Source organism: Amborella trichopoda, chromosome 2 (assembly GCF_054954075.1).
Source record: "Amborella trichopoda isolate Santa Cruz 75 chromosome 2, AtrichopodaSantaCruz75HAP2 v2.0, whole genome shotgun sequence".
NCBI lineage: Eukaryota > Viridiplantae > Streptophyta > Magnoliopsida > Amborellales > Amborellaceae > Amborella > Amborella trichopoda.
Genome location: NC_142337.1, coordinates 57,950,588 through 57,978,100, shown reverse-complemented (window position 1 = coordinate 57,978,100; position 27,513 = coordinate 57,950,588). Strand labels below are relative to the sequence as shown.

At 33.5% G+C, this 27,513-nt stretch overlaps 2 protein-coding genes and 1 non-coding gene across 7 annotated transcripts; 1 reads left to right on the top strand and 2 right to left on the bottom strand.

Moving 5' to 3' along the window:
- The first annotated feature begins 3,435 nt into the window (after positions 1–3,435).
- On the top strand, positions 3,436–15,813 carry SCPL33 (serine carboxypeptidase-like 33). Of its 5 annotated transcripts, none has more exons than XM_006841411.4 (10): positions 3,436–3,806; positions 4,762–4,869; positions 6,995–7,090; positions 7,275–7,367; positions 7,476–7,561; positions 10,524–10,802; positions 11,756–11,895; positions 12,665–12,760; positions 14,679–14,784; positions 15,418–15,813. In XM_006841411.4, the coding sequence occupies exons 1-10, from the start codon at positions 3,518–3,520 to the stop codon at positions 15,562–15,564; spliced, it is 1,440 nt and encodes a 479-aa protein (XP_006841474.1). In that variant the 5' UTR covers positions 3,436–3,517; the 3' UTR covers positions 15,565–15,813. The 5 variants fall into 5 exon arrangements, with proteins under 5 accessions (XP_006841474.1, XP_088714990.1, XP_088714991.1 ...); XM_088858864.1 differs by having other exon boundaries at positions 3,467–3,806; positions 15,348–15,813; XM_088858865.1 differs by having other exon boundaries at positions 3,480–3,806; positions 7,291–7,367.
- A 2,636-nt stretch (positions 15,814–18,449) lies between these two features.
- On the bottom strand, positions 18,450–18,522 carry TRNAA-UGC (transfer RNA alanine (anticodon UGC)). Its single transcript has one exon. It is a non-coding gene; the product is annotated as a tRNA-Ala (tRNA).
- Positions 18,523–22,732: 4,210 nt separating this feature from the next.
- On the bottom strand, positions 22,733–24,387 carry LOC110007007 (uncharacterized). The gene is made up of 2 exons (XM_020665561.2): positions 24,299–24,387; positions 22,733–23,531 (listed from the first exon to the last, which is right to left on the bottom strand). The coding sequence occupies exons 1-2, from the start codon at positions 24,377–24,379 to the stop codon at positions 23,109–23,111; spliced, it is 504 nt and encodes a 167-aa protein (XP_020521220.2). The 5' UTR covers positions 24,380–24,387; the 3' UTR covers positions 22,733–23,108.
- Positions 24,388–27,513: the final 3,126 nt, after the last annotated feature.

Below are 27,513 nucleotides of genomic sequence, written 5' to 3'. Positions count from 1 at the left end.
AATTGGACCTTGCGGGTCGTGGTCAGGTCAAGTTAGGTCTGGGTCGGGTAATATTTTTGAGTTTTAATATATGAAATATATTTAAACGTAAATAAATATACGGTGCGGTTTGTATAGAGCTTAAGCTCTAAACAATCAAATTAGAGCCTACCTTCAAATAGTATCGAGAAATATGGTTTCAATATTGAAAATCTTTTTTATAGCCTTAAAATATATTTTCATCTTTATTTATAAAGTTTAAAGCTTCAAAAATAATGTAGATCGAGAGATATATGAAAACTTGAAAATCTTGAAAATTGACTGTTCAAAAGTGCGTTACAAAATATACTATTTCCAAAACTTGAAATCCATTTTTTTCTCATGTCTATGCATATTGATGTTGAGATGATAGATTTGAGGATATTTGAGCATCAAAACCATCTCTTCTAGTGAAAATTTGAGGTAGGCTTAAATTTAATTGTTTAGAGCCTCGGCTCTATATAAACTTTTCCCATAAATATATAGATATTTAAGTTTTGAATTGAGTGGATCCGTACTGAGTCCCACTTGTATAGACCAAGGGGCATGCCTTGCATTTCAAGTCCGTTGCCATCTTTAGAGATTTTTTGGGTTGTATTTTGTAAATTATTTTTTATTTAATAAATAAATAATATTGTCAAAAAAAAAAAGTCTTAGGTGAGGCTAAAATGTCCATCTTTAGATATTTTTTGGGCTGTATTTTGTAAATTATTTTTTATTTAATAAATAAATAATATTGTCAAAAAAAAAAGTCCCAGGTAAAGAGAAAAAAAGATTTTAGATACTTAGAAACCCAAATCTACTATGGATCAGGTCATTCCATGGACAGCGTTCATGCAAAATGGCACTTATAAACAATTTATTTGTGCATTTTTTAAATCTCAAGGATGGGATGTAAAAAAAATGAAGGGAAAAGTTTATAAAGAGCCGAGGCTCTAAACAATCAAATTTGAGCCTACATCAAAACTTTTACCATAAGAAGTTATTTTGATGCCTTAATATCATCAAATTTTTTAACCGTCAATTTTCAAAATTTACAAGTTTTCATAAATCTATCGATCTATACTATTTTTTAAGCTTTAAACTTTATAAATAAAGATGAAAATATATTTTAAGGCTATTACAACGATTTTCAATATTGAAGCCACATTTCTCGATACTATTTGAAGGTAGGCTCTAATTTGATTGTTTACAGCTTAGGCTCTATGCAAACCGCACCAATGAAAGATACTTGTGTTATTTTAAAGGGAAAAGTTTATATAGAGCCGAGGCTCTAAACAATTAAATTAAAGCCCTCCTCAAAAATTCATTAGAATATGTTATTTTGATATCTGAATATCCTATCATCTTGACATCCAGGTGCATGGACATGAGAAAAAAATGGATTTTAAGTTTTGGAAATAATATATCTTGTAGCACATTTTTTGACCGTCAATTTTCAAGATTTACAAGTTTTTATAGATTTGCTCGATCTACAATACTTTGAAGTTTTAAATTTTATAAATAAAGACGTCGGATCTAAGATCAAACGGTAAATAGCTCTCTTGATCAAAATTGGACAGCTAGATGGTAGGGGGAGGATAGAACTTCTATGCTATAGGGAAATCGTATAAACATTTCCCTTCTTTTATTAGTAATCATCTATTAGTTCTAAGGGAAAATATCTCCATATTTGTTAAAAAATCCAAGGTTTCAAAACATATTTTATAATATAGAAATCTTACGTATTATATCTTCTAACCCCTAGACCCTCATATATTTAGCCCAAACAAAATTCAAAAGATCATCTTTTCTATTCTTTTTTTAAACCTCACCCCTAGACCCTCATATATTTAGCCCAAACAAAATTCAAAAGACATCATCTATTTTATTCATTTCCAAACTTCATCTTTCTTGCCGTGTTTCTTCTCAAACATCTCTTACTTTTTTATTCCTTTCTAAACCTCATATTGAAAAAATATCTTTTAATAATTGAAATATATATATATCTTTTGAAATAATATTTTTTCTGAATAAAAAGAGAGAGGTTTATAGAGAAATACAGGAACAAATAGAAAAAGGGAGTTTGAAAAGAAATAGAAAGAATGATATCCTTTAAAATTTTGTTTGAACTAAAAAAATGGAGTAAAGTTGGTACAAGAGTTAGAAGATATAATACATAAGATCTCTATGCCGCCACTTATATTTTGAAACTTTAGGTATGATGAGAAATGAAACCTGAAAAGCAAGCCTGCAAATATATTTCCCCAAGTTTTAACTGTATTATTGTATAAATACCTTATTAACCGATTGGAAATACAAGGGCACGCTTTACTTTTCATACAAGGAGGTCAAAATTACTCTTGTATGTGAAATTTTTAAGATGGCGATAAAAATGCCATTAACTAAAATCAAAATTCAAAAAAAAATTTCTAAACATTGTAAAACAACTTAAACAATCTATTTTGACGTCTAGTAGCTAAAAGTAATTACAATCTCCTTCTAACAAAGATAAATATCATACTACACAATCCCTAATCAAATTCCTCTTAAATGATTCTAACTCTCTTTCTCCGTCAGAGAGATGATGGCGCACATCCCAAACTTTGGGAGCTTCTCCTCAACCCAACGTGGTTAGTTTCGTAATTCTTTTGCAAACCCAGGTGCACTTTCATTGTCTCCCAAGACCCAACTATTTCACATATTTGAACAGCCGGTAATTATATAAATAAATTAATACAAGAAAATAATAACATGAAAATAATAACAATAAAAAGAAAAAAAAAGATTGAGATAATATACTATCTCTCAAAGTCTGTAAAAAAATCTACCCAAAAAATAATCTTTAAAACTAAATTTTACTGAACTCATTCACTATGTTATTTACAATAAGGATTTATTCTCTTTAAATAGACTTTATAAAAAAATAAACAAATAAAAAACCCACCCTAAATAAATTCTCTTATCTCTCTAAAGTTCTGATACCATTTTCCTATCTCTTTCTCTTTCCAATTTCCACATAAATCTCCTCTCTATCTCATTACAAGTTTTCTCCCTATTTTCTCTCGTCATCTCACAAACTTCCTCAAAATAGTTCTTTTATTCTCACATGATCTTTGACTATTCTTAATTTGTTCTACAAAATCCTCTCACTTAACAATACTTACCAAAATCCTTCCTCCCGTTAATTATCACAACTTACTTCTTATTCTTAAGAAAAATAAACAAAAGAATAATAAAATAACCCTAATTTTATTTGCATTATAAATCCATTGTGAAAATCCCAACAAAAATGCATTAAAAAAAAAAAAAAAAAAATCAAAAGAAGGTTTATGTATGGGCAGAAAACCCCACAAGGTAAAAACATTTTTTGCGCTATAAGCCAGCAAGTACAAACCAAACAAGTGACAACATAATACACTAAAATACAACATAAAATATAATATAAAACCTAAAGATACCCCGAGTCTTATCTTGTATTCATTCCAAATTCTCTGCGAATTATTGTGGTTGTGAGCAAATGAAGGGAGGAATGGCATCTATCAATGGCTTATTATTTGTCCTGTGGGTGTTTGTGCTTCTTCACTCCACTGCCATTGAAGCTCATGGAGAAGAAAAATTGGTTGGATGCCCCCAACATCCTGACAAAGTCATAAAGCTACCTGGTCAGCCTTCTATATCCCCACCCATATGCCACTTCTCAGGCTTCATCACTGTGAATGCTTCTCATGGGAGAGCTCTTTTTTACTGGTTTTTCCAAGCTTTATCGAACCCCACTCACAAGCCCTTGCTCCTATGGCTCAATGGAGGTTCTCTCTCTCCCCCTCTCTTTGTATATAAGCAAATCTCATTTATTCATAAACAGAGCCATGGTTAAGCCACCTTTTTCAATGGGATTTATTACCTCTACTTGATTACGGCTAGCAATGGACTGGGCAGCCGGCCCGGGCCTAAAAAGGTAGGGCATGGGCTGCAAAGAGTAGCCTATGGCCGGGCCAGGGTTAGTACAGGCCCGGTTTGATGGGCTTGGCCTAGCCGTTCCGACCCTTACATGTTCTTCTTCTTTTTCTTTTTTTTTGCTTATTGGGTAATTCAGTAAGAAAGACAGTTCCCTACTCATTTTTTTGTATAGATTAGAAAGTTAGCTATTCTAAAGGTGTATGTGAGTGGTGTCAGCAAGATTGGAAAGCATGGTGCGACCTTATACTTGAACTACATTTATTAAACACTCAAGCATGTGTATAGCATGATTTTGTTTTATTTTTTAATTTGTGTGTATATATAACATGATATTGCGGGAGCGTATTGTGCACTTGCTTGGGGGCAAAAGAGAGCTACCTAAAAGGAGGTTCTATGCTCTCAATTTCAATATCCACTTTAGAATAATATCTAGAAAAATTTGGATTTTGAGTTATTCAATAATTAGATTTGATTGTTTTGAAAATTGGACGCTTTGTATTGTGTATTCAATCTTAAGGAATTATTTTTTCACGCAGTGTGTACATTTGATTTTTATGTTTGGTCACTGCATTAAGGTAGTTACTTTTATAAAATTTGAGATTCTAAAAATACTTGTAGATATAGTTTTACCCAAGCTGGTGAATGAAGAATATACTCTGTCGGGACCATATAATCTTTTGACAACACCTAGGTCTCTTAAAAATTCTTTAAGCGAGGACGCTTTTTTTTATCAATAAATGACTATGATTATTATTATCTGTCATTTATTTTATTTTATCTATTTATTTCACATGATTTGGATAGGGCCGGGTTGTTCTTCTGTTGGTTATGGAGCGGCAGTGGAATTGGGCCCTTTCAGGGTTAACAACAAAGGAAATGGGCTTGACCACAACAAATACTCTTGGATTCAAGGTTTGCTTATATATCCTTTTTTTATTTGACATACATTTTATGCTCACTACTTTTTACCAAAATTTCTTTATCAAGAGAGTTTTGTCATCGGTGTTGTGGGAATGTGTAGTTAGCAGTTAGTAGGGGGTGGGTGACCGATCGGGTTGACCCGCGTACTTGACGGGGTCGACATGATTTGGTCCGGGTTTGGGTCGTATTCTGGAGTCAATGGATGGGGTCCGGGTCCAAAAGTAAGGACCTGACAGGTTAGGTCAGATCCGGGTCTAGGTTACCCAACCCGAATATTTGATATGCATTATTTATTGAAAAAAGTTTATATAAGATTGCAATCTTAAAATGTAGAATTAAAGTGCAACCCTGTTTCTATGTGGCCAAGCACGCATGTATAGAAATGCGGGTCTATTAAGAAATCTATTTTTGAGATAGATTTTTTAACTTAATTTTGAAAGACATGTAATCTTTAACATGGAGATTATGAATATGAAAAAATAAGTAAATTTAAAAAGCTAGAAATAATAACTATAGTAAGAAAGCATTTGGACCGTTAGGTTCCATTGTTTTTAGATGAAATACATACTTGCATATAAAGATGGATACATGTACATACATGAAATAATTTTCCTTAAAGCGCACCTCAAAAATACATCATAAAAGGTTTGTTTGTTTGTTTTTTTTTTTTTTTAAATGTTGGAAAAACCTCTAATTCATCATCTCAATCGAGATGTATGAATATGAAAAGAAAAAACGGTTTTGAGTCCTAAAAATATTGTATCTTACAACATATTATCTAGACCGTTCATTTTCAATATTTTCTAAGTGTTTATAAATCTACTTGCTTTATACCGTTTTTTTTAGTTTATAATTAGAGATGAAAATAGATTCTCAAACCATCCTACGAATTTTTTACATCAAAATTATATTTATGATAAAATTTGGACGTGTGCTTTTATTTTTGGGAAAATATTCTATTATTCTCTATTTTTAACTTTTATATCTCATTAGATTCAAGAATTGAAAATATTACTTATAAGCAAAATGACTCTATCTTTTCTATCTTCCAACCCCCTAAACCCTTTTGACTACATATTAGTGACCTTAACAACTTATGAAATGACTCTATCTCTCTCTCTCTCTAAAACTCCATCTTTCTCTTACATGATCGTCTCTCTCTCTCTCAAAACTCCATCTCTCTCTAAAACCCAAACTCCATCTCTCACACTCACATCATTGTCTCTCTCTAAACTTCATCTCTCTTTTTAAAACTCAAACTCCATCTCTCTCTCTAAAACTCCATCTTTCTCTAAAACTCCATCTCTCTCTAAAACCCAAAATCCATCTCTCTCTCACACTTAAAAAGGTGTTCTCGTGCTCGAGCTCAAGCTAAACTTCTTGGCTGGTAAACTCACCGAGAAATGAAGAGAGAGAGATGGAGTTTGAATTGGGCGTCATTTGTTTGGGTAAAAAATTTATAGTCAAAAAAGTCCAAGGGGTTGTAAGATAGAAAAGATGGAAATATTTTGTTTACAAGTAATATTTTCTATTCTTGGATCTCATAAGATATGGAAGTTAAAAATAAAAAATAAAAAGATATTTTCCCTTAATTTTATTGTTTAAGGTTGCAACCTTATACAAAACTATATTTATAATAAAATTTGGAGGTATGTTTAAGGTGTGCTATATGATATAGTTTTTAATATAATGTACTTATTATATAAGCTTAAAGGGATTCTTAGGGAGAAGGTTTCTCTTTCTTCACTTCGACTTTTTTTTTTTTTTTGTTGTCGTTGAGAGTTAGAAGGTCCAGGTTGGGTTTGGGCGTACTTGACCTTGACCTGATTGGGTCTCGGTCGAGGTCAAGGCCAACTTGATCCACATATACTAATACAAATTGGTTATAAATAATATGAAGTTTATAGAATAAAATATATAAAATAATTTTTACACTTACTATATTTATAGACCTGGACCAGACCTAATCTAGTGGGTTGGGTTTAGGTCCAATTGAGTTGGACCCAACCTGAACCTGAACCCGGACCCAACCCATGAAAATGCCCACTCTCTAAAGGAATGACTATTTTGCCCCTCTATAGAAAATGACAATAGTGCCCCTATATAATCATCGCAGAAGCAAATGTGCTATTTTTGGAATCTCCCATTGGAGTTGGGTTTTCCTACAGCAACACATCCTCCGATTTCATCAATTTGGACGACAAATTCGTAGGTAAGCTCCCCGTTATCATTAATTATATTTTCTTTCTAAGATTTAATTCGATTAGACAAAATTTTCTAAAAGAAAATCATAAGAATTTTTTAATGGGTTATTGATATCTTCTTCCTTTCTTTCTTTCTTTTTTTTCTTTTTTTTTCTTTTTTTTTTTTTTTGCGCTGTTCGGTACATGACATAGCCAAAGATGCTTACAGTTTCCTGCTAAAGTGGATGAAAAGGTTTCCTCGATATCAAGGCCATGATTTTTTTATTTCGGGAGAAAGCTATGCAGGTACACATTTTTCGCTTATTTCCTCATGGAGTTTTATTATTATTATTTTTGTTGTTGTTGTTATTGTTTTTGTTGTCTACGATAAAACTCGTGTTTCGGGTACTGTAGGTCACTATGTGCCTCAACTGGCGGACCTTATATATGACGGCAACAAAAATAAAAGAAATCATTTCATAAATCTCAAAGGCTTCATCGTGAGCTTCTTCTCTTTCTCTGCATTTCTCTTTCAAGACTTATTTTAGAAAATGCCTGAAAATAGATTATATATATACATGTATGATATAAGAAGTTCGTATTCTGAGTGTCGTAGGTCATAGATGTCCCATTGGTCTTATGTTAATGGTAGACATGTTGGCTTGGGTGAGGGAGCCACAAAAGCTAAGGGTCGTCGTTTTTTTTTTGCGATAACTCAGTGGGAAAGAGAGGCCCTTACCCATTTTTTCAAGTGGTTTAGGAGTTAAACATTTTGAAATTGTTAGCGGTGGGAATGAAAACCACAATATAGTGACTAGGGTGCGGGGGCTACCACGACCATCCCAACCCCTTTCTCAAAGGTCACATGCGGACTTATAGGTCCACCCTTCCTAATTTGATATTATAAATGGATTGACTATCCAAAACTCTAGAGATTTAGGATCTCAAGCTCCCTGGTCATGGATTGAGGGAAAAATAGAAAAGAAAATGAATTTTCAGCCCTACCAATAGTCTATTTTGTGTTTTTCTTTTTTTGGAAGTATAGTTGATTTGTGTTTATTTCATTTGATAACTTTAATTATGCAAAGTTCATCAAATCCGCAATATTTTTGGATATCCAAATTCATGGGTCTCAAGCATTGATACATTTTCAAAGATTTGGGATGCATCTTGAGTCCTAATTCTGGCAAAATATTTTGGGGTGCATGAGTCCATAGATGCACAAAAGACTTCCATCAAAAAATCCGAACCCTTAAAGTTTGACCTAGAAAACCAATTTATCTTTTACGAGGAAGTAAGTTTGTATAAGGTGTCAACCGTGTAGAAGCAGGGTGCACCTCAAGAATTCACCTCGTAAAGGTTCTTGCAATGCCAAGAAACCTTACAATTGATTGTTTCGATCTCGAAATGTATGAATGTTGACAAAAAGGAAAAACATCTAGTAACACATTATCTAGGCCGTCCATTTTCAAAATTATTAAGTGTTTAGAGATCTACTGGATCTATACCATTTTTGGAGCTTTTATCGTAATCATCATCATTATAATATGAGTTTTATCCAACAATTTATGATCATCTATACGAATCATGTTCTACCATTTAAACCTGTCAAAGGTCATCTTTGGAGCTTTAAATTTCATAATTAGCAGCGAAAATAATTTTTTATGCTGTATACAGGATTTTTTTACACCAGAATCGTATCTTAACAAAATTTAAAAGTGAACTTTATTTTGATACTTTAAGATTGACAACTTTATATAAAGGAAAAAGTTTATATAAAGATGCAACCTTATAATGTAGAACTACGAATGCACCTAAAAACTCTATCGGAAAAGGTAGTTTTAATATTGAAAAACCCTTTGATTAATCATCTTGACATTGAGATGTGTGACCATGAAAAATAAAAAGATTTGAAGTATTAGAAATAGTGCATTTTACAATATATTATCTACACCGTCCATTTTCAAGATTTTCATATTTTTATAGATCTACTTAATTTTAACCATTTTTGAAATTTAAAATTTTATAATTAAATATAAAAATAGATTTTGAGATAATCCTAAGAACATTTTATATCAAAATTATATACCAAAATAAAATTTGAAGGTGCTCCTTACCTCTACAGCTACGGATGCATCCGTATGCCAACTGCACCCTTATATAAATGCACTTTCTATATAACTAACACACGCACAAAAATATATATAAAAAAGTATACATTGTGACATTTGGGTCCCTATATATTCCACACAAAAAAAGGGTAAACACCAAATCTAGTATATGGTACAAACCCTTATCAAATAATCCTCATGAATATTAGGCCCACACTTAAATCTCCTATGGCGAGATCCTTGAATTAAATCAAATTGACCGAGAGACCCCAATGCACTGCACTATATTGGTGCCGACATATTTATGTAGATTTTCCAAATTTGAGGATTGTTGTGAAGTTATATAGTGGACTATACTAACCGGTGTACTATATTTTGGAAAGACACCCGTTTAGATCTTTAAGATGTGAAGTCAAGACTAACAGTTATGTGACTTCAGATTTTGAAGATTTAAAATCAAGCCTATTTTGCTGTCACTTAAGATCTAAAGGCATCTATAACTTTTTATCTTGAAGATTCAAAGTCATGCCCCATATTCATGACTTTGGATCTTGAAGTGGTGCCAAATTAGGAAAAGAAAAAGATTGAGGTAGATAGGGGTATATGGGGGCTTGACAAGTTCTAAAGTCATAATCTCGCTTAGAACAAGATCTAAAGTCCTAAAATAGCTTAGTCATCATGGATTTTAAAGATTTGAAGTGGTGGTAATTTGCGAATTAAGATGGTATTTAAAAAGAGTGCAATGTATAAGGTTACAACTTTATTTGTAGAAATAAGGTTGCGGTACTATACATCATCCATTTTACTTGGATGATGTTGATTTAACATATCTTTTAAGACAATATCAATATATGACATATATATATATATATATATATAGTACCTAATCTACACCGTCTAAATATAATAGACAATGTAAATTACTGCAACTTTATTGCTACAAATAAAGTTACAACTTGCAGCTTTATATAAACTTTTGAAAAAAAGGCATTTACATAATAAATTAGGAAAATTGGGGGAGATTTCTTAAATACCAATAATTGGTTAATTTCTCAAAAACTTATGATCCAACGAAAAATAGAAAAGAGATTGTCTACAAAGAAATCATCTATCTTTTGTATATGGACGTCACAATCATTCTTGTCTTTTAAATTTCAATATGGATAGCTGTAAGAGTATCATTGAATAGACATAAAGTTCTAAATTTTTTTTTTCGAATTTCGTAACTTACCCCAAACCATCCAGTTTGACATGTAATGAGTAAAAATGATTATGACCACTACTATAAAAAATAAATGGTCTCTTTTAAAGACAATCCCAATAGAAAATTACTCATGAATCATACGTCCAGGTGGGGAATCCTGAGACTGAGGACTTTTATGATAGCAAGGGGCTTGTGGAGTATGCCTGGAGCCACTCAGTGATCTCCGACCAATTGTACCAACAAGTGAACCATGCCTGCAATTTTAAGCTCAGCAATTGGACGAGGGAGTGTGCAAATGCCATTAATCTGCTTTTCGAACAGTACAAGGAGATTGACATATACAACATCTATGCCCCAAAATGCACTCTCAGCCGCACATCATCACTTCCAACGTCGTCGTCTTCCTCTCGAAGTAGTGATGATAAGGTAACTTTTGGTTCCATTGTCAAATAGACATTGCTACTTATAAATTTATAACTGGGCCTACATTACTTGTTCTAATTAAATATATTTTTTTTCAAAAATAGTTGAGAACTTTCTAGTTCTTTTTTTTTTTTTTTCTTTTCCTGTAGTTTAATAGTAAGAATCGAACTTTTGACATGAGCTTGCTATCATCAATTTCTAACCACTAAAGCCCAAGCCCGACTCTTCAAAAACTTTTGTTAAAAGGGTTAATTAATTAAAAGAAGTTCAGCCATTATAGGCTTAATATGCATGTTTTGTTCAAAATGAGAGAGAGAGAGAGAGAGAGAGAGAGAGAGAGAGAGAGTATTTTGGGATTTTTAATCATTTATTACTTCTCTAACATTTTTTTTCCAAATTACTTCAATCATGATGGTTATCCGAATTATTCTCATTTGTATCTGTATGCAAAAAAAAAAAAAAAAAGGCTCAAAACAATCAAAGTAAGGTGCACCTTCAAATAGTATCCAAAGATGTCGTTTCAATACTGGAAATCTTTGTGATGGCTTGAAAGTTTATTTTCATCTTAATTATAAAATTTTAAGATCCAAAAATATTGTAGACCGAGCAGATCTATAAACAGTGAAAATCTTGAAAATTGACAGTCCAGGAAAATACATTGAAATATGCACCTTTTCCAAGACTTAAAATTTATTTTTATCATGTACATACATTTCAAAATCGAAATGCTCAGATTTGAGGGTTTTTTGACATCGAAACAACTTCATCTAGTGAACTTTTTGATATATGCCTTAGTTTGATTGTTTAGGGCCTCAACTTTATATAAACTTTTTCCCTTTTTTTTGGTCCACAAATAAATATTATGGAATGAAGGAACATAAATTATACACTATAGGCAAGAAGTTATGTTTTGTTCACAAAAGCAATGAGGATAATAGCTTTAATACTCTATGTAGGTAAAGCTGAGGAGGATGAGGATATTGGGGGGGTATGATCCATGTTACGAAGTGCACACCGAAGCATATTTTAACAGAGATGATGTACAAGAAGCTTTCCATTCCAAATCCCCTATCCGTGTACATTGGCAGTCTTGCAAGTAAATCTCATCCAATGTTATTCTATACAAATATAATGCATGCAAACAGACAACTGGTTTTTATTTATTTATTTAAGGTAATTGTGAACTATATAATAAGACTATTAAAGTTTTTAGAACAAAAAGGTTACAGTCACCCTCTACTTAGGTAGATGTAAACTTCAACAATCACTTATCAGTTAAAGAAGTACTATTAACTGTGCCCAAAGTTCAACAAAATCTATTTTAAATTTTGTGACACATTTTTAGCCACCTGATTTTATGTCCGACGCTACTGTGAGTAGTGATTGTGACCTTCTTGTCCCAAACGTGATATATATATATATATATATATATATATATATATATATATATATATATATATATATATATATATATATATATATATATATATATATATATATATATATATATATATATGTTATATTTTTTGTTTAGAAAAAATATCAAAGAGACCAATTACTTCTAATACAAGAAGGTCACAATCACTATTGTCAATCAAATTTCAAATCAAGTGGTTATGAGCATGTCACCCACTAGATTTGAAGTTCAAATTTTTTTTCTCAAACTTTGTGATACACCCCAAGTCGTCCAATTTAACATGTAATGACTAGGAGCAATTGTGACTTACTTGAAACAAAAATAAATGGTCTCATAGTATACAATATTTTTTGTTTAACTTATTTCGGTTCATTGCAACAATCATAGTGCTAAAAATATACATCCTCTTTCTATTTTCTAATTAATTCCGTTAGTTTGGTCATTATAGCAACTCGATATTTGAAGCGTACAACTATGTGGTGCTTACTGTTCTACCCATCTATACCAAGCTGATCAAAGCCGGCCTCAAAATATGGGTTTACAGGTACTTCCAATCATCAAGTGTTTTGAGTTTCCTAAATCAATCAAATGTTTCGCCTGAAAATACAAACCATATACAGGGAACCAACCAAATTGGCCCTATTTGCTATATTAATGGACATGGAGATGTTTCTCTCTCACATTAGGGCTCAGAATTTTTGTAATTGGATTCGGTTACACATAGATCAGATCTGGATCCAAAAAAAGTATATATGGAATCCGGATATAAATCCAGATCTGATCAGATTCAAAATATTCAGATCCATATAATATATACTATTTTAAAAATTGGGCTAGATCTGTAATTGATCCCCCTGTATCTGAATCCGATCCAAATTACTATTAAAATCTAAAATTTGGATTTGGATCCAAATTTTAGATCCATGATCGGAATAGAATTCAAAATTTGAATTTCAAATCCAGATCGAGTAAATTGTCAACCCTATCTCACATGTAAAGGAAATAATAATCTCAAAATTGGCATTAAAGATTTGTTGCAGTGGGAGCCCCATAAAAAGGGGGCCGTATTTGGAAAAATAGCAATGATGGTAGACGTTATAAGTGAGACAATGGTAGTGTTAATTTTTATTTACTAATATATCCATGCAATAAATTTATACGATGGGTGATGTCTTGAGAAATATGTATATAAGGGGGTTTATATCGCCTCTTGTTCTCAAATTTCAACAAACATATCGGCGTTATGCTGATAATAACAACCATTATAAACCTCAAATTTGCCAATATTTGGCGTTGGCGATATTAGGAAATGTTTATTATATAAACTCTACCCGCCCATATTGAGTATATATGTGATCCATTTAAATGGCGGCTTGACTTTTTTTTTTAAAGGAAAAATATCTCCATATATTCAATTTTTAGGTTTCATTTCTTGATAAACTTAAGGCTTCAAAAGATATCTTCTAACCCCTTGGCACTTTAAACCTATTTTTTAACCTAAACAAATGTGAGAAAGATATGTTCTTTTTAAACCCAATCATTTCTCTTTCTTCACTTATATAGCTCTCTTCCTGTGTCTCTCACTCTCTCTCTCCTCTTGTGTTTTTCCAAAAACCTCTCTCCCCTCCCGGTAATTTCTCACCTCAATGAAGCCTTTCTGTCTCTCTCTAGAAGTTTGGGATGATGGCTTTTAGAAAAAACAAGTCTTTTAGAATTGTTTCGCTTAAAAAAACAAGTTTAAATTAACTCAGAAAGTTAGAAGAAATAAAATCTACAATATTTATGTCTCAAAATATCTTTTAAAACCTTGGGTCTATTGTGAAATGAAGCAAAAAATAAATAAAACAAGTTTAAATTAACTCAAGAGGGTTAGAAAAAATAAAATCTACAATTTTTTTACCCCAAAATATCTTTTAAAATTTTGGGTCTATTGTGAAATGAAACTTAAAAATAAAAGGTATGGAAATATTTTCCCTTTCTTAAACTGGAGTATACAATTAAGACTATTTGCTTTTGATAAAAGACACGGTTTCTATTTTTGAGATGGATTTTTTGACCTATTTTTTAAAGATATGTAATCTTTAACATCGGGATCATGAATATAAATAACTAAATAAATTTTAAAAATTACAAATAATAATTCTATTAAAAAAATATTTGAACCCTTAATTTCAATTGTTTTTAGATGGACCACCTATTTGCATCCATCATTAAGATGGATTCTTTATAGCTTGGGGACCGTAAAAGTAGAAATGCGATCCCCGTTATATGAAACAATTTTCCTTTGATAGAAAGATATCACAATTAAATTTAACTATTCGATGCAAAATCAAACGACTATAGCTGCAACTCTAAGAAGGAGAGGTTCAAAGCTAATGCAGGTCCATTTTATTTGATAAAAAGAAAACTATTGGAACTTTTATGCCTAAATAAATAATTTAATTACATTTGTGTCTGGGCAGCGGGGATATTGACGGTCGAGTGCCAGTGATCGGGACGAGATACTGGTTAGAGTCCATGGCCCTCTCTCTTAAGACACCATGGCGCACCTGGTACCACAACAATCAGGTAATTTTTCAGTTAAAACATTCTTCTTTGATTTATTTTCCATATAAATCATCCAACAAGGTTATGATTATCACATTTTGCCGATGGACTTGTCAAAACCTTATTTATGATTTTTTGACCTTTGAGAATTGGCCAAATCTGGATTGAGATCGGGTCACCAAAGGACCAATCCAAGACTTACTCCTAGCTCTTAAATTTTATTTTATTTGTTTTTTTTTTTTTAACATTCAAGAATCCGGTATTTTAAACGCTGCTAGGATGAGCTCGTCCCTCTCACTTGGCGGATCAACCTAATCATCTCTTCTCGCAAGGTTCACTAGCTTTTAGTTTCTTTTAAAAATAATAGTTGTAAAGTGAAGAGGAAAGGAGTCAGATCGGATCATGGTCTTGGTATGGGTTCAAAAATGGGACCCGGCGGGTGGGTCAGGTCCAATTTTAAATTTTAGAGCCGAATACTATTTGAGTCTAAGTCTGAATCCCGGTCCGGTCACATGCATTGGTAATATTTTCGAATCCTAATATGAAATATATTTAAATATATAAATATTTTAATTTTGAATCAGGTCGGGTCGGACTGACCCGTTGGTTGCACCCATAAAAGGAGCGAGCTTAAGAGTATTGATATGGATGCAGGTGGGTGGAAGAATTGTGGAATTCGAGGGGCTCACGTTTGTGACGGTGAGAGGGGCGGGTCATTTGGTGCCGCTTAATAAGCCCGGTGAAGCACTCGCGCTTATTCACTCATTCTTGTCGGGCAATTCTCTTGCAACCAAACCATAATCATGCAACCACTTCCCTCCCTTCTCTCTCCCTCTCTCGCAAACGCTCGTTACAGAGAATATCTCGCTCACAAACACTCGTTACAGAGCCTCGTGTTTTGGCAAAGGATGCAGTTTCAATAAGTCTAGGACTTATGAAAAAAGAAAATGAAGTCTCACTTTCAAATCTTGTCTGGAAACACTTTGGGCCGTGGAAATCCCTATAATGGCTCTATAATCTATTTTTGAGGATGAAATTTGCAGCTTAAAATATAGCAGATCTCGTGAATCCATGAACAATTGGGAATGGGTTGTCCATGCAGCTTCTTACGATTTACATTACTTTTAGGGCTTGCAATCCTTGTTTTGTTTTTGCAACCATGATAATCAAGGTCAAGATGATTAATCTGAAGGTTTTTCAATAATAAAACTATACTTTTTGGTAGAGTTGAAGCTTTATTTATTTTTCCATAAAGTACCTTATTTTAATATTTTTCTCTAGAAAAATATGCAATTTTTATGATTTTAATATTTTTCTCTAGAAAAATATGCAATTTTTATGAGGCCTAAGCCATATGAAAAAAAAAAAAAAAGGCCTCAACCCGAAATCAGAGCGTGAAATCCTATTTTCTTTTCACACTCATAGTGATCAAGGCTGAGATGATTGATTTGAAGGTTTTTCAACAACAAATCTATAATTTTTTATGAGTTTTGAGTTGAGGCTTTATTTTTTTATGCAACCCTTAGCCTTATTTTAATATTTGCCTTTGAAAAAAGATTTTAATATTTGCCTTTGAAAAAAGATGCAGTTTTTACAAGGCATAGGCATTGCTCAAAAGATTAGGGCAATGATTTCATGCAACCGTTGTATAGTAATATGATGCAACAACCTTAAAAAACCATCTTATGGATATTTGTTTGATACAAATTTTGAAATATACATTTTTTTTATTCTAATAAAAAATCACAAAAAAAAAAAAAAAATTTGAAAACACAACCTAGAAAGTACTTTTTTAGCCCAACTAATACTGGCCGTTCATTTTGGTGAGATGCTTAGATCTAGGCATTAGAAGAATTTTTTCATTTCCAATTTTTTTGGATGGCTTTATTATCACTAGTTGAACAATGTTAAAAAGGAAAAAAAATGATTTTGAGTTTATAAAGGCTAAGATCTTGAAATTCACAAGATGAATAGTCTAGATTTGTTTTGGAGGGGACTCATTTTGACTATATCTATGATCCAAATTGAACCTTTTTTTTGGGGGGGGATTGATTATTGAGATGAAGAGAGTGTGTGTGCAAAATTTTAGGTCATATAAATGCCACAAACATGGTTTTTTAGAAGTATTGTTGCATTATACTATGATACAACCGATGCATTAGATCATTGCTCAAAAGATTAATATTTGCCTTTGAAAAAAGATGCAGTTTTTATAGTTTTTATAAGGCCTAGGGATTATAAAAAGAGAAAAGTTTATATAAGGTTGCATACTTAAAATGTAGAATCACATATGGACCTCAAAAATCTATCGAAAAATTGGTTTTAATGTTGAAAACACCCTCTAATTGATCATCTCGACATTGGGATGTATGAATATGAAAAAAAAAAAAAAAATTGAGTCCCGAAAATAGTGCATATAGCAACACATTATATAGACTGTCCATTTTCAAGATTTTCATATATTTATAGATCTACTTGATTTTGGATATTTTTGAAATTTAAAATTTTCTAATTACATATGAAAATAGATTTTAAGATATGAGAAATGATCTTATAGGACTTTCCCCCACCCATGTGTATAGAACCCCAAAGGATCACCATTAAAGTTGGCACAGATCTATAGAAAAGTCAAGTCTCACACCAATGTGATACCTTTTATAGAGATCCATGCCAACTTTAATGGTGATCATTTGGGGTCCTACACACATGGGTGAAGGAGGATCCCGTAGGATCATTACTCTTAAGATAATACTAAGAATTTTTTATAACAAAATTACATGTTATGATAAATTTTTAAGGTGACCCTTGATTGGATTGTTAAAGGTTCTAACCTTATCGAAACTGCACCCTTATAAAAAAAGAAAAGAAATAATCCTCACCCTCCAAAGTTAAAAATCTTGTCGGCAAAAGAGACACAAGGGACTAATGATACGTAAGGTTGCATCCTTGTAGAAATCGCACCCTCATAGAAAAAGAAAAGAAATAATCCTCGCCCTCCAAAGTAAAAAATCCTGTCAGCACAAGAGACACAAGGGATTAATGATACGTAAGGCTGCATCAATATAGAAACCGGGATTAATGATACATAAGGAATGCGGGATTAATGATACGTAAGAAAGGCTGCGTCCTTATAAAAACCGCACCCTCCAAAGTTGGGATTAATGATACGTAAGGTTGCATCCTTATCGAAACCGCACCCTCCAAAGTTGGGATTAATGATACGTAAGGTGCATACTTATAGAAACCGCACCTTCCAAAGTCAAAAGTCGGGATTAATGATACCTAAGGTTGCATCCTTATATAAACCCGGGATTAATGATACGTAAGGTTGCATCCTTATATAAACCCGGGATTAATGATACGTAAGGTTGCATCCTTATAAAAAACGCACCATCTAAACCCGGGATTAATGATACGTAAGGTTGCATCCTTATAAAAAACGCACCATCCAAAGTAAAAAAATCAGTCAAAAACCCTGTCGGCACAAGGCTGCATACATAAGGTTGCATCTTTATAGAAACCGCACCCTCCAAAGTTGGGATTAATGATACGTAAGGTGCATCCTTATAGAAACCGCACCCTCCAAAAAAGTCCCTCCAAAAAAGTCGGGATTAATGTCGCATAAGGTTGCGTCTTTATAGAAACCCTAAAAGTCCAAAAATCTTGTCGGTCCGGTTGGCTCATTCTGGAGATGCGGGGTATCGAACCCCGTACCTCTCGCATGCAAAGCGAGCGCTCTACCATGTGAGCTACATCCCCAACGATGCCTCAATTGGAGGGCATTATAGTTCTAACTATACATCTCCCGGATCCGCCTACTTCCTTACGGACACTTTACTATTCTTAACGCCTTTCCAATAAATAATATATATATATATATTATAAAAAATTTAAAAATATATAAAAAAATACTTTAATAGAGATATTTCTTTGTTTCGACTGAAGAGACTGAAGCTTCGGTCAAATCGGCCCGAAGTTGATCGAAGTGACGGTACCAAGCTTCGCATCGATCTAGGCCTAAAATCGTTGTGATCTCTTTGACGGAAACGAAGCAAATTTCACAACACTGAATTGAACACAAACATTAAATTTTTTCAACTGCTAGATAAAGTTATTCGAGAACTCCATATCCCATTTTCTGTTTTCAAGAATTACTCCATCATTAAAATGAATTAAAAACTTTAAGACGAATAATGGTGGATCTCTCGCCCAACTAAACAAATGTATCATTCAGTGTTTCAAGAATCACTGATCCAGCCTAGGTCCTTGTCAATACTGGAAATTGATCTGGTTCCCAGCGTGCTTAGAGATCCTCGCCCGATTCCTATGAATTATATGTTTATGACCACCTTAGCATATGAAGAGCATGGCCCCCTCCTAAGTTAACAGGAAAAGGGCAGTCAGCGCTTTCTATAACTTTTTCATGGCTAAATTGCTGTATTTATCCTGTTAACTTTTTGTAATAACCGTTCATCAAAGCCTTTGAGAATTTCCCCCTTTTTTTTTCTTGTTCTTTCTCACCTGTAAACCTCTTCCTCATTTTCTCTTTCTCACAGTCTCGCCTTAACTCTCGTTTCTCTCTCATCTCTTGAACCTCAAGTTGGGTTAAAGGAGCCATCTCAAGTTCCACTTATATATTAATGCTCTTAGAGAAAAAAAAAGATGGTAATCCGTAAATGCTATAATTCAAACAATAAAAAAAAGGTAAATAGAGGATTAATGTCGTTTTCTTCTAACCTAAAGGGGTCTATAGATTCCCCATAGACCTTGAGTTATTTGGTATTATGATTTTAGGGATGGAGTATACTTCTTTTTCCAAGTATTATTCACTATAGACCAGTGTTTGCAAAATCGAACCAGAACGGTTAATCGGTCATGGGGCTAGGAGCGGTTCGAACCGGAACAGGACTAACCGGAGTGGTTAACCGGACTAACCAGTCAAGTAGATTTTTTTTAAAAAAAATGGGTCAAAACCCTCAGAAAAAAATAGAAAACTTAGATTAAGTATACACTATCATATTACTTACATTTATCTTATAAAAAAAATTGAAACAACTTTTTTATATAATTTAATATTTGAATATTATAGAGATATGCGAGACAACTTATAATTTCATATAAATTCAATTGATGAAGTTACAAAGTCCAACTAACAACGGATGATGCAACAATATATGCTTCTATAATGTTTTAATGTTCATGATGAAAAATGTTGTTTTAATGTTGAAAAACCCTTTAATAGGGTTTAGAATTGGATTTCAGAGCGTATCTTTTTGTAGCATGATGTTCCCAATTTTTCGAATGGTTGTGAGTCAAGGTAGTCAGAGAGAGCACCTCATTTACTCAGTAACTTGGTTATCAAATCCAAGGTGTGGGTCAAGGTGTTAAGTATTGCTTCAAATGGCCAAATCACATATTTTAAAAAAATATGGCCAAGTCGATTTTCAAATAGCCAAATCGATTTTAAAAATGGCCAAATCTCATTTACTCAGTAACCTTTTGAGTTAGGTTTTAACATGATTTTTTTATATATAAGATGGCAACTTTAAAATGTAAAATTAAGATGCATATTAATAATAATAATAATAAAAGGTTAATTTTTTGTCCATTTCGGCATGTGGAAACATGAGAGATGAGTAAACACTTTTTAGTTTCTACTTCTTTTCTTCATAGATGCTAATAAACAAATTTAAGGAGTATGAAGTTGTAAAAAATGATAGATAGCTTGTAACAAATAAAAAACAAATTAGGATAACAACTAAACAAGAAGTTGAGAACTAAGACAACAGAAACATGCACAAAAAATAACCTTAAAAGGAAATAAATTTTTTTCTCATATTCATCACAAAAAAAATAGTTTTATAAAAAGCATATATAACATTAAAACCAATCCAACAAGTTCACCAAAAATATATAACATTAAAAAGGAGGAAATATTTTTTTCTCATATTCATAAAAAAAAGACATATTTTGTAAAAAACATAAATAGCATAAAAAACGATCCAAAATGCTCACCAAAAATATATAAAATTAAAAAAAGAAAATAATATATTCTTTTTTTCTCATGTTCATCACAAATAACATATTTTTATAAAAACAAAACGTAATTTTATTGAAAAACAAATTTTTTTTAAGAACCCTAAAATCGAGCCCAAAAATACAGAAACTTTAGAGTCAAAATCAACCCCAAATCTTTTATTTTTTGAACAAATTGACATGGGGATATGTTAGATACTTTAATGAAGATTCAAATGCCCCAAATTTCATAAAGATTCATTCACTATTGAGATCTTTATTCAAAAAATTGCGGATTTTTCACTTCAAGAAAATTTCAAGAAAAAAAAGCAGCAAAAAAAAATTGATATAAAAACATTTAATCAATATTAAATCAAAATAATTAGTGTATTTGATACATGAGGCCTTTATGATCAAACTTCAGCGATTAATTCGACAAAAATCGATCAATTTATCGATAAAAATCAATCAATTGATCGATAAAAATCAATCAATTGATCGATCCAAAATCAATTTGTTTCGATAAAAAACAATTCTTCGAGCAGCAGTACTTCGGGCCCAAAAAAACCTCAAATCTTCATCGTTTTGGAAAATTTGAACTATGTGAACATTGAATCCTTCAACAATGAATCAAAGCCTTCCATTTTTATGAAAATCTATGAGATATTGAAGCTGCATTTGATAGAATGGCGGAAATTTCTAATTTTCAAAAATCCCCATTTCAATCAGCCAAGAACTCTTTGTTTTTGGAATTTTGATTCAATAATCGACGATTTATAGAAACTTTTCGGTGTATAACATCAATAGTTGACCGAAAAAGACAAAAAATCTACAAAAAAAAAGCTGCAAAATCTTGTTCTGTGAAATATCACGGGCATGTATCAAATAACGGCCGTTATTTGTTGCGTTGAAAACCCCGTTACATCCCGCGTTAAAACGGTAAACTGGACCGGCTAGGAAAAACCGGCCTGTTCATATTAAAAACTGCCGGTTCGACCTCAAACCTGCTGGTTTATACTAAAAATTGCCGATTCGACCTCAAACCGGTCGGTTTATACTAAAACCTGCCGCTTCGACCTCAAAACGGCCGGTTTTGGTGCCGATTTTTTTTTTGAGAGTGCCTTCTTATGAGGTGTGCCGTAAAACCAGCCGTAACCGAATTCGCCACCCCATCTATAGCGATCTAAACGGCCGGTTCCGGTTCTAACCAGCCGGTTTTACGAACGCTACACAAACTATATATATAGCGTGCATTAGACTTCAATTGTACCTAAAGATGAAATGGGGAGAAAAGCACGTATACTATGTTCCGGCACATGCATATTGCACACTTACTCCCTTAGGTAGAAGACTAACTTGGGAAGAATTTTTTGGTACGAAATTATGAGAACCTCCTAAAATCAGCATATAATTATATTCATAAGAAAAATTAGGATTTTAAGTTTTTTAATACTTAGATGCCACTCTTCAAATTTTGGATAATTTTTATTCAATGAAGCATTAATCATCCAAGCCCATAAAGATTGTAATTTGGAAAAAGTTTCACAAGGTTACATCCCCAAAAATTGGGGTCCTAAAACACTCTAAGATTGAGTTTTGTTTGAGGGAGGAAATGGATAGTATGGTCCCACAAGTGCATGAGATCGTTTGGATGCGGAAAAACTCCTTTCGGCTTAGAAATACAGACTTAACGATAAATATGAAATGTCCTCGGTTCATGCAGTGTGCATAGCATAGATTTAGTATAATTGTACATTATCATTCGGGTCTCGTGTATAGTATAATATGTTACTTGGCAATTTATCCAAAGGGTTTGGTTTATACGGGAAAATATCGAATGAGACAACCTTTGATACAAGGTGGTCACATTAATCTCGACCATTGAATGTGAAATTAGGTGGACAGCAATTCTTCTATTAACCAAGCTCAAAATGGAATTGTCTCACTGTAAACATTTATAAAAAGTGATCTCATTAGATATTTATAAAAGCTCAAACTTCAAAGATAAATAGTCCCACTGCATACAACTCCGGTTTATAAAAGGCTGCAGCATTAAACAAACAAGGTAAAAGGTAGATAGTGTCAAATGTTTTTTAGAATAACCGTCGGACAGTCTACTTTTATCTTTAATTAAAAACTTTAAAATTTCAAAAATGATTTAAATCAATAAGAAAATATTGAAAATATACGCGTTGAGTAAGTGAGGGAAGGAGGTGGTGGATGCTTTTTCATACACCCACACACAGAGAAAGAGAAAGAGAAAGAGAGAGGGGGACCATCAAAGGACTCAGATTGAGAGGGATGAGGGTTTTTGATGAAAAAGAAGAACATCAGGAGCAAGCCATCATCCAGAAAGCACAAGCTAGGGCATCGCGTGCCACGGCCAAACCAGTGTTGTAATTACTCATTGACTCTCCATCATCAATTTTTCTGTAAAGACGAAATGCAGTAAAAGCGAGCTTCTCCTCTGAATCCTTGACTTCCTCTTCTTCTTTGAGCTTCTCCTCTGAATCCTTTACCTGCTCTTCTTCTTTGAGCTTCTCCTCTGAATCCTTTACCTCCTCTTCTTCTTTGCTCTCGTGGTTAATAGAGATGTGCCGCTCTTGCTTGTGTAGACCTGCAATCTTGCTGGTTTCTGGGCTGAGGTCTGGGGTTTCTGGTAAGAAGCTAGCTAGAGTGTTATTTTCAGGGATATGATCTTTAATGGCGACCTCCTCTGGTTGGAATTTTCCCGCATCTTTCACAGGAGAAGGCTGAGAAATGTCAAGGTTTAAAAATTTAAATAGTGAAAGTTGAAACTGATATCTTGAGAAACTCAACAATGAAACAGACTCTCTCTCTCTCTCTCTCTCTCTCTCTCTCTCACGCACACACACACAAGGAAAATAAGGCTTCCACCTTTGTCTCTCTCTGGATCAAGGCAAACTAGATTTTCAGTTCTCTAGTTTGATAATGAAAACGAAATTTCAGTTCTCTGTAAATCAAGGAAACAACATTTTTTACCCCTCGCTCTATCCTCTCGCTCTTGTTTCTCTCTCTTTAACAATGAAAAACAACAGAAAAACAGACACATAAAGGCTTGCATTAAGGTATTAATCCTAAACAGCGAGATTGTTCAATAGCAAGATGCATAAAAAATGTCAAATAAAAAAGAGGAAAATGAACAAAACTAACGAAATATTCAGGAATCGGATCACACAAACCAGAAAGAAATAAAATAGGGAATTTGATCGCAAGAGCACCGGATAACACGAAAGCCTGTACTCTTTTCGAGGAAATTCGAAAAGTTTATCTATAATCAGCACTCTTTTTGAAGAATTTCTAAGAAAAATTTCCATCGGAGGAGACACTCCAAGGTTTAATCTCTAAATGCAATACCAGCTCACAGATTTTTTAGTGAGAACAGAGGAAATGGATCACCATAAAAGTAGAACATGAGAAAGAAGAGAGATAATTGAGATTCTCTGGTACATATTAACAGAGAAGAGACTAAGAGAGAGAAAATTAGGTTTGATTGTACCGCACGAGAAGTTTTGAAGCTGGGACGATGACGCAGTGGAAGCCTGTGCGACTGCAACTGATGCTGAATTGAACCCTTCATTTCGAACATACAGAGCCCCTTAAAACTGTAGCTATTTATATACATCTCTTCTCTCGGAGGGAGGTGTTGGCCTCAGTTCGGGCCGAAACTAAATTCAGTGAAACTTCGCCAAAAACTCATCCGTAGACTTAACCAGGTAAAACAAATCCCCATATTTTCTCGATTTCTCTGGCTTTTCTTCTTCAACTAGTTGAGAGGGAGAAGATGAGTTATTTTGTCGACTTTCAAATGCCTATGATCATGCATTTTCTGATGGTACAATACTTTTGAGTCTTTTCTTGGGCCTAGACACCCCTGAAATTTCAAACAAGAAGGCTAGGAATTTTCATTCCCCCAATTTTCCTGTTAATTTGCGTGCCCTTAGTCACTAATAAGCTTGATCAGTGAAATCTAATACGGCGCAATCGTATGATTTTTTTTCATGTTTCCTCTGTTAAGGATGCAAGTTCATTGAGTGTTGTTGTTGATTAAAGCTCTGAGAAAGTAAAATTCTTGTAGGTTTTATTTTGGCTGGTCTCCAATCCCATGCCACACCCTTGTGGGCTTATGTCAATATAACAGAGAATCGAAGATTTAGAGGTGGATCAAGTACTTTGGGTCTGCAAATTTTGCACAAACAATTCCATGGAAGTTATTCTAGAGTGAGGGTCCATCTTCTAAAGATCAGAGGAGAAGGGGTTCAGTCTTGTAAAGGAGTAGACAAAGTGACCCTTGAAAAACTTAGGGGACTGCAATATGCTTGTGAAACCCTACGACAAATAACCTTAATCAACATAGGGCACTGCAGGAGCCTTGTAAAGGAAAATACCAAGTAACTCTTAAAAAAACTTTGGGGGGTTTCAAGGACAATTTGTTTGAAGAAACTGCATTAAAGCATGATGTAGTCAGTAACAAGAGAAGGATAGATGACCCTTCCTCAAGGCAATTGGACCCAATCTCTTGTGAGGCAAAAGATCGGGCAGTACCCAGATGTTTTTATGCTAATGCATTGCCTTTTGAGCGAGCAAACGATTGGTAGTGGAAATATAATTTCAAGGAATTGAGTAATAGAATAAAAGATACATTGAAAGAAACAAAAGAAGATGTTGGAGATTACCTCAATCGGGTTTAATATACCCTACATCGAGTATCCTCCTTCCGATGGTATTTCTTCTTGTTATGACAAAACCCAAACAATACACATCGATCCCAATGCTTAGGCCTAATTCAATATAGATAGAAACCAAGAAATAAGGGAAAAAACTACTAGCTAGGGATGATCCATTTGCTGCCCAAAAAATCACATAACCAAAACCTAGCTTGATTTAAAATCCATGAGCGAGATTCAAGCTCATGCCTCCCTTAGGATAGTTTGTGAGAGAGAGAGAGAGAGAGAGAAACCTATGTGGGGCGTGCCGCTTAGAGAAGTTAGAGAGATATTCTATTTTAGAGAGAGAAGAGAGAGTAACTAAGAGGTGTAGAGACAAGAGAGGAGAATACTATTTTATAGATTTTTCATGCATTAGGGCTTATCATAAAATCGCAGGAGCAAATCTTGACCGTCAATCTAAAAAGACTTGTGGGGTGAGAGATGTGAGTCATCCATTCCCTAGATCCACTATCAAGATGCTAAGGAATGTGCTAAAACATTATCCCCCACTTCCTAAACTTATTCCCATCAAATAAATTAAAGAAGAAAAATATTTCTTTACTTTCTCCAATAGTAAATATTCATTCTTTATTTCTCAATCAAACCTCTTGGTTCTCAAGATTTTGTAAAACCACATATTTCATTCTTTTATTGTAAGTAGGCTTCTCTCCACAAAAAGAAAGCAAACTAATATGAGATGCCTCTCACATTATTTACCAAGAAAATGCAATCCCCTATGGGTGGGGTGTGCCACCATTTGGTGGCCACTCATGGGCCCCACCCACTTGTCCCATGTGATTTAAATGAGGCCTCCAATAGTTATGGAGGGTCTCACAAATTTTATAAACAATAAAAATTGATTTTTAGATTTTTTTTAAACCTCTTAGTTTATTTAAAACTTTAAAAATGAATTTCGCATGATTTATAAATCCAAATGACAAAATTAAAATATCAAAAGATTTATAAAAATTCAAACAAACATTCTAAAAATCAAATAACATAAAATTAATTAAATTAAATTAATTTGATGAGAATCAGATTCGAATAGATCTAGGATTTAATAAACGCATAGAAGCAATCCACCTTCAACTGTGGACCACGATCCACACTAGCTTTCTCAAATTGACCCAGCAATTCCCATGACCCAGAGTTCACTGCAGGGGCTCATGATTGGACTGTCAAAGTCAATCAATGGATTAGGGGACGTAATCTTAGTATGTGTATTTCAAGTTCTCTCCTAGAGATAAACCATGATCCGCCAAATGCAACCATGACTTTACGGTGCATAGGGGTAATCTCTCGTACATGTACATGCTTCACCCTCAATGGTGGATTACTATCTCCGTACGGCTAACTATGTACATGTCGTGTGATGATACAATGATGATGTTTTAGTCATGTCTCTATATGCTATTCACCGCACACAAGGGTCACATAGTCTCTCAGCTCTCATCTAGGCATGCTCCGACCTCATCAATAGTTAACCTACTAAACTCTCATCGGTTTCATCTCTATGCTCAGGTATGTTGGGTTTTCCAACTCGGCTGGCCTAGCACGTCAAGCCTAGTCTGAGTATCTTGCATAGTATAGTCCACAAGAGGACCACACTCCCATTAAGTGTATGATTCATTTATTCAAATGTTTATACAATCTCTCTTAAGGCCTTTAAAGGTCATATAAACCCAACAGTTGATGTCATAAACCAAATTCGTGCGAAGAATGTTTTGCAAGTTATCACCGATAACGATTTGGCTTGTATAGGAATCGGGCTTGGGTCAAGGCGGCAATAGTTGGGTTTTCATATAACTACGTCTCAAGTTCCATTCCTATGTAACATTATCAAAAAAAAAAAAAAACAGAGCTAATGATTGGCTTGTAAAATTGTAGGATTGGGACCGGTGAAAGTCCAGCCTCATATTTTCTGGACCCCTTATGTGGTGTACAGTTTGAAAAGGATATGTTGCACTTCCAGTGGGGAAGTAAAATCACCTAATAGTAAGCTGTG